The 7874-nt window shown below is 42.0% G+C and overlaps 1 protein-coding gene across 1 annotated transcript; it reads left to right on the forward strand.

Annotated features, from left to right (window-relative positions):
- Window positions 1–4822: 4822 nt before the first annotated feature.
- LOC110126146 (ubiquitin-conjugating enzyme E2 D3-like) lies at window positions 4823–5374 on the forward strand. The gene is made up of 2 exons (XM_070453050.1): window positions 4823–5011; window positions 5210–5374. Exons 1-2 carry the CDS (start codon window positions 4871–4873, stop codon window positions 5372–5374), a joined length of 306 nt encoding a protein of 101 aa, XP_070309151.1. The 5' UTR covers window positions 4823–4870.
- Window positions 5375–7874: the final 2500 nt, after the last annotated feature.

Genomic DNA, 7874 nt, shown 5'->3' on the forward strand with positions numbered 1-7874 from the left:
CTAAGCATGCAAGATGAGTACCAAAACCATTACATTTATGTGTTTTTAATGGCTTGTCTGGGTTGTGTTTTGTCCATAGCTAGCGACAGAGCTGAGCGCCAGCCAAGTTTTTTAGAATTCACACAGCTCTGTTTCAACATAATCATCTGACAATACCTAGGGCTTCTGCCATACCCGTAGGTTATATTTTGAGTCTAAAAGCACATCGGCATATCAATCAGTTGGCTGGGTTATACTGTCAACCATTTCCTCGTGAGGGTGTGACGTGCCCACCACTGTCCAAGGCTGCCCCTGTGGGTGGAGGAGAGGGGAGGGCAGGGGCACCCGGCTTCCTTTTACCCGAGAAGATGGTTTTGGCGGGGCCGTCCTGAGGGCAGAGTCAGCTCTGCTCCCGTCAGTCCGGCTGCTGCCTGCGACTTGCTGAGGAAGCCCTTGGGTGAGGCTCAGGCCAGCAGGGCTGCTTGCTGGCTGTGATCGTCTTTGCTGCTACAGAACCGACGGCTGCCTGTTCTGTGCTGATGGAGAGCATCCTTTTGACGTACTAGTAAAATCGAATTAATCCTCAGGTTGGCAGAAATGGGTCATTCAAAACACCTCCTGCTTTTTAGAAAATAAGCTTCTTGGTCACCAACGACAGTCAATGATCTCTTCTTTCAACAGCTCTCTGATTTTCATCTGATTGTATTAGCCGCAATGTGTTTGTTCCAGACCTTAATAACCTTGGATTCAATTTTCATGAAAATCTAACATTGAGCAAGCTTTACTTAGCAATTTCAAAATACCAGTGGTTGTATTTGTCTTTTAAAGAAAGAAAGTGATAGGAACATACAAAAGTGTGGGGAGAAGAATAATAAATAAATGAAAAGAAATACTTTGTGATTTCAGTATTGAGACACAGCACAGTTTACTAAGTGCGTGTCTATTTGATGTTTCTCATAGGCAGACATATGCTTGAAATCTCAGTGTCAACAATACAAAAATGAATCTCCAAGTTTCCTGGGAAAAGTTGAAGTATTGTTTTAAATGCACAAGAGATATTGCTAAACATATTTAAATGTAAAAGAATCACACGTAGGAAGGTGGGGGCACGTGGTTATTCCCTGTGGAGGTAGTGTTTTTTTCTCTAATCTGAATTCACTTCATCATCTGTAATGAATTGTCCCCCTGCCTTCACGCCTATCAGAGGAGGACGTGAACCAGAGACAGCATGTACCTGGAACTTGAGTCAGCCAACCCCAGAAACCTGGGGTTCCTGCTTAGCTGCCATCGGGAAAAAAGGCAATTGCCCTTATTTTGAAAAACAAGGTCGGTGGTTTACTTGTGAGAATAATTTTTTAGGAAAGGGAGATAAGCTACACGCGTTGTGTATAAACACGTTGAGCCCCTGCTAACCGTACACACGTAAGACATTCCCCAGCTAGTGAACACCCACAGAAGTTTCGAGAGAAAGCAAATGAGACTACTGACAGCTTTGGAAAACAGTATTAGGTTTCTTTCATCCAAAAAGTCATTGACAGAATTGTTATTATATAATTAGTGAGGTAAATAATGATTCTTCTCTATTACCATTATAAAAACTATTGTAAGTAAAAATGTATTAGTATATGTTTGAAAATTGGTTCAATTTCCCCTCAGGCCTGATATAGTCCAGTAAAAATAAATAAATAAAAATAAGAGGGACGTCTCTGACCATCCAGTAGTTAGGATGCTGTGCTTCCACTGCAGGGGTCCAGGTTTGATCCCTGGTTGGGGAACGAGGACCCCCACGCAGCACAGAACGGCCAAAATAAACTAAAAAAAAAAATGTAGTAAGAAAAAAGAAGAAGCTATATTTTAAAGGATATTTAAAGTAATCATTAAAGTGTTGCGATTTCTTTACCATCTCTCTGCCTTCATACAAATATTTATAGACAGCAATATACATATCTAATGTTAACGCTTTAGCTCTGTTAAAGATTTGAGAATTTTTTTAAATGTTAAAAAAGTACTATTCTGTTTGAAACCCTTTCATCAATCTTCAATTCAGTTCAGTCGCTCAGTCGTGTCCGACTCTCTGCCATCCCATGGACTGCAGCATGCCAGCCTCCCTGTCCATCAGCAACTCCCAGAGCTTGTTCAAACTCATGTCCATTGAATCGGTGATGCCATCCAACCATCTCATCCTCTGTCATCCCCTTCTCCTCCTGCCTTCCATCTTCCCCAGCATCAGGGTGTTTTCTAATGAGTCATTTCTTCACATCAGGTGGCCATCTTAGATGACCTTAAAAAAACTTCATGGGTTTGAAATTGGAAAAAGCAGTTCTGATATACACATTTTTTTCTTTTTCTACTATTTGCAATGTACAGAGTTTTACACTGGTTCGGACAGTGCTTTGGCAATGAGTATCAACATGTATTTTAAACTGCCAGGGAAAAGCTAGAAAATACTACCTGTTAAGCTACGTGGACAAAAAAGACTTTTCTCCATGTACTCTAAACATGAAAGGACACAAACCAGCAGAAATAAATGTTTAAATCAGAAGCATTTTATCATCTGGTATTTTGTTTTCCGGAACATTTTTTACAGGTGCTGGGCACTTTGGATGGCTGTTTTTCAGAAGTAAAATCTCTGGAGGGCTAATTCCAACTTCATTTTCTTTCCAGCGTTGTGACCTCAAACCTCCCACACCGCCTGGCCCCGGGTCTTCCTGCAGAGCGAGGCCCGGAGCTCCCCGGGAGAACCCGGGGGCAGGAGTCGGCCCGCGGCCGCTAGATGGCGGTACGTCCCCCGGGATGCGGGCGGGAAGGGCGGCGTCAGAGCGGCTCTCCCCGTCCGGGTCAGGCCCCATCTTCCCGAGCGCGCGTCCGCCCGGAGCCGCCGGGCAGCCACCCCTGGGTTCCTTCGGAGGATGGAGTTTCCAGAACACTGGCGTCTCCCCCTCCAGGTCCACCCTGCCTGCCCCCGGACTCCATGTCTCCTCCACAGGCTTTTATTTAGGGCACGGGGAGACGTTTCTGCTTAGATTTTTAAACTCTCTCTCTTTTTTTTTTTTTTTTTTAGCCTTTCAGCTTTTGGGATCTTAGTTCCCTGACCAGGTATTGAACCTGGGGCCACAGTGGTAAAAGCTCTGAGTCCTAACCACTAGACCCCCAGGGAGCTCCCTAGATTTCTAAGGGGAGGTTTTTAACCTCTTATTCTCAGTTTATTTCTGAAAAGTAACAGTCTAGACTTTAAAATTTTACTTAAAATGATTTGAGAAACTCATACTGTATTTTTCTCCTGAAAATAGTTTTTATACATATATTGGATACATATACATATATTTATACATATAAATGAGTTATACATTTATTTTATACATATAATGGTCTAAACACATATTATATATATATTTATGTTTGTGTAGAATATAGGTTTATACTGTTGTTATTCGGTTGCCTGGTCGTGTCTGACCCTTTGCGACCCCGTGGACTGCAAATGTGCCAGGCCTGTCTGTCCCCATCTCCCAGAGTTTGCCCAAATTCATGTTCATTGCATCGGTGATGCTGTCCAGCCATCTCATCCTCTGATGCCCTCTTCTTTTGCCCTCAGTCTTTCCCAGCATCAGGGACTTTTCCAATGAGCTGTCTGTTCACATCAGATAACCAAAATATTTTATTGGTGCAAATAGAAATAATTAGAAGGTCGATTTTAAAAACTGAAGTGTTTGTATATTACCTTTAGTAAAGATGTGCTAAATAATTTTTTACATCAATATTATTTTAGAAATTTTTTAATCGAAAGAACTCTTAGTGTTTCACGGTATTGAGTATGTACCCTTTGATAGCTTTTAAAAGAAAATTGCCAAAATATGCTTCAGTTCAGTTCAGTTCAGTCGCTCAGTTGTGTCCGATTTTTTGTGACCCCATGAATCGCAGCACGCCTGGCCTCCCTGTCCATCACCAACTCCCGGAGTTTACTCCCAACTCATGTCCATCGAGTCAGTAATGCCATCCAGCCATCTCATCCTCTGTCATCCCCTTCTCCTCCTGCCCTCAATCTTTCCCAGCATCGGGGTCTTTTCCAATGAGTCGGTTCTTCACATCAGGGGGCCAAAGTACTGGAGTTTCAGCTTCAGCATCAGTCCTTCCAATGAACACCCAGGACTGATCTCCTTCAGGATGGACTGGTTTGATCTCCTTGCAGTCCAAGGGACTCTCAAGAGTCTTCTCCAACATCACAGTTCAAAAGTATCAATTTTTCAGTGCTCAGCTTTCTTCATAGTCCAACTCTCACATCCATACATGACCACTGGAAAAACCATAGCCTTGACTAGACGAACCTTTGTTGGCAAAGTAATGTCTTTGCTTTTTAATATGCTGTCAAGGTTGGCCATAACTTTCCTTCTAAGGAATAAGCGTCTTTTAATTTCATGGCTGCAATCACCATCTGCAGTGATTCTGGAGCCCCCCAAAATAAAGTCTGACACTGTTTCCCCATCTATTTGCCATGAAGTGATGGGATCAGATGCCATGATCTTAGTTTTCTGAATGCTGAGCTTTAAGCCAACTTTTTCACCCTCCTCTTTCGCTTTCATCAAGAGGCTTTTTAGTTCCTCTTCACTTTCTGCCATAAGGGTGGTGTCATCTGCATATCTGAGGTTATTGATATTTCTTCTGGCAATCTTGATTCCAAAAATATGCTTAGGTTCCAAATATTCTGTTCTCATAATTGCATGAAAAATAAGCAGTGCTCACATTTCCTGACGTGAATCGATATCACTGAGAAATTCAACCATCTTGTGGCTGTTTGCATATCATAGTAAAGCAATGAAGTACTGTCTTGTTCACATCAGCACAAGGTTCTGCACATCCAGTTGAGGGTGATATATCTCACTGGCATGGCACAATTATGGGACCTAGTGACAGCCTATGTCAAGGTGGTGTATTCTTTTTAACAATCAATTTTCCTACAGACTGCCCCTTCAACCCATCTAAGGTTGCATTTACTACAAGAATTTATCATCCAAATATAAACAGTAATCACAGCTTTATACAGGGCTTCCCTGGTGGCTCAGAAGGTAAAGAATCTGCCTGCCAGTGCAGGAGATGCTGGAGACCTGGGTTCAATCCCTGGGTCAGGAAGATCCCCTGGAGAGAGGAATGGCTACCCACTTCAGTGTTCTTGTCGAGAGAGTTACATGGACAGGCTACAGTCACACACACAGTCAGCCACCACTGAGCAACTAACAGTTTCACTTTCCTGCAATCACAGTGGTCACTTGTTTTAACTGTTTCCAAGGTTCTTCTATGCATTTGTTCATGGCTATGTGATCCAGGCCCAGATGACCCCCTAGTGCCAGAGGCTGCAGGGATCTTTAAAGCAGACAGAGATAAGTGCAACAGAACGTCTTGAGAATGGACTCAGATGTATGCCCTGTGATGCTGCCTTAAAGTCAGAGTAACCTGTGTTAAAGCTGGAATAAGCTTTAAATTACTGCTAAAAATGTGTGTGTTGTATTAAGTACGTGGTAATTAATAAAACTATAATGCCATATTCTGTTATACTTCCTGTAAAATATGCAGTTGCCAATTACCAGAAGCTGACTCAAGAACCTAAACTAATTTATTAAGATGATCTGTTATTTTTTCACTTGTTTTATTGACGTAATAGTTGATTTCCAATGTTGTGTTACTTGCTGCTGTCCTGCACAGTGATTCTTTTCATATTCCTTTCCATGATGGTTTATCCCAGGATGCTGAATACAGTCCCATGGGCTACCATAGGACCTTGTTGTTTGTCCGTTCTCTGTATACCAGCAGGTTGCACCTGCTAACCCCAAACCAATAATCCATCCCTCCCCCACCCCCACCCCTGGCAACCACAGGTCTGTTCTCTGGGGCTGTGAGTCTGTTTCTGTTTCGTCGGTAAACTCACCTGAGCTGTGTTTTAGGTTTTGTGTATAAGCAATGTGCTATGGTGTTTGTCTTTCTGACTTGCTTCATTTAGTAAGATAGTTAAGAGAATTTTTTTAAGTTTTAAGCTTTCCGTGCTTCAGGCCGAGGCTCAGGATTCACCAAATGCTTCTGATATAGAAAACCATCCACCTAATGGCACCGACGCTGGTCTTCCTGAAGATTTTGATGCGAGCAATTGTATCACTTGTACAAGCATTCTCCTTAAAAACATCAATTATGTAATATATATGTTATTGTCAATTATTTACTTACAATATGAGAGCGCCTCATGGGACTTATTTTTTACAGCCATGAAAAATGCCTGTAGAATAATCATGAGCTAAAACATTGACTATGTGGATCACAATAAACTGTGGAAAATTCTTCAAGAGATAGGAATACCAGACCACCTGACCTGCTCTTGAGAAATCTGTATGCAGGTCAGGAAGCAACACTTAGAACCGGACATGGAACAACAGACTGGTTCCAAATCAGGAAAGGAGTTCGTCAAGGTTGTATATTGTCACCGTGCTTATTTAACTGATATGCAGAGTACATCATAAGAAATGCTGGGCTGGATGAAGCACAAGCTAGAATCAAGATTGCCGGGAGAAATATCAATAACCTCAGATATACAGATGACACCACCCTTATGGCAGAAAGCAAAGAACTAAAGAGCCTCTTGATGAAAGTGAAAGAGGAGAGTGAAAAAGTTGGCTTAAAACTCAACATTCAGAAAACTAAGATCATGGCATCCAGTCCCATCACTTCATAGCAAATAGTTGGGGAAACAGTGGAAACAGTGGCAGATTTTATTTTGGGGGGCTCCAAAATCACTGCAGATGGTGACTGTAGCCATGAAGTTAAAAGACGCTCCTTGGAAGAAAAGCTATGACCAACCTAGGCAGTATATTAAAAAGCAGAGACATTATTTAGCCAACAAATGTCCGTCCAGTCAAAGCTATGTTTTTTCCAGTAGTTCATATATGGATGTGAGAGTTGGACTATAAAGAAAACTGAGAGCCAAAGAATTGATGCTTTTGAACTGTGATGTTGGAGAAGACTCTTGAGAGTCCCTTGGACTGCAAGGAGATCAAACCAGTCCATTCTAAAGGAAATCAGTCCTGAATATGTATTGGAAGGACTGATGCTGAAGCTGAAACTCCAATACTTTGGCCCCCTGATGTGAAGAACTGACTCACTGGAAAAGACCCTGATGCTTGGAAAGATTGAGGGCAAGAGGAGAAAGGGACGACAGAGGATGAGATGGTTGGATGGCATCACTGACGCACTGGACATGAGTTTGAGTAAACACCAGGAGTTGGTGATAGCCAGGGAAGCCTGTTGTGCTGCAGTCCATGGGGTCGCAAAGAGTTGGACATGACTGAGTGACTGAACTGAATTGAAAACACTGATCACACAAAGGCACTCCTGACCCATTTTCCTGTTGTGAGTAATCCATGCCCCTAATTCCCGAAACAAAAGTAATGCTCCCTGGTTTTGCATTGCATAAGGCAAAATGTAAACACAAATTTGTGTGCATACAGACACACCACACACACTTGTTCCCAGTGTGTTGCTCACGTCTGGGTAAGTCTCTCTTCCAAGTTCCTTAGCTAAAATAAAATAAAATAACAACACCATTCTTTCGTAGTGAATCTTTAAAAAAATGTTCAATATATAAACCTTTTTGTCTGTAATGTTCTGAATAATGCTTTCCTAAACTTTTGAACACTTGTTATCACTATAGCCAAATAGATTGCTGTTGAAGTTTAAATGACTTTATGCAGGGTTACTGCAAATACAATTTTTCTCGGACTTCAAGGGTCGTCTTTGCTTTTTCAATGAGCAATATCCATAACACGCACCAATGATCAATCAAGGTATACGGCAGCCTTGCTGTATATTTATAGGTGGTTGTAGGTCTTTGCTCCAGAGAAGCACCCCATATGGACACC

This window comes from Odocoileus virginianus, chromosome 22 (assembly GCF_023699985.2).
Source record: "Odocoileus virginianus isolate 20LAN1187 ecotype Illinois chromosome 22, Ovbor_1.2, whole genome shotgun sequence".
NCBI lineage: Eukaryota > Metazoa > Chordata > Mammalia > Artiodactyla > Cervidae > Odocoileus > Odocoileus virginianus.

Excerpts from the sequence above, each read along its gene's own strand:
- LOC110126146 (XM_070453050.1), top strand. The coding sequence starts at position 4,871 with ATGGGACCTAGTGACAGCCTATGTCAAGGTGGTGTATTCTTTTTAACA. Across the intron at positions 5,012-5,209 it reads TAAACAGTAATCACAGCTTT|AGTTTCACTTTCCTGCAATC; the intron begins ATACAGGGCTTC and ends TGAGCAACTAAC.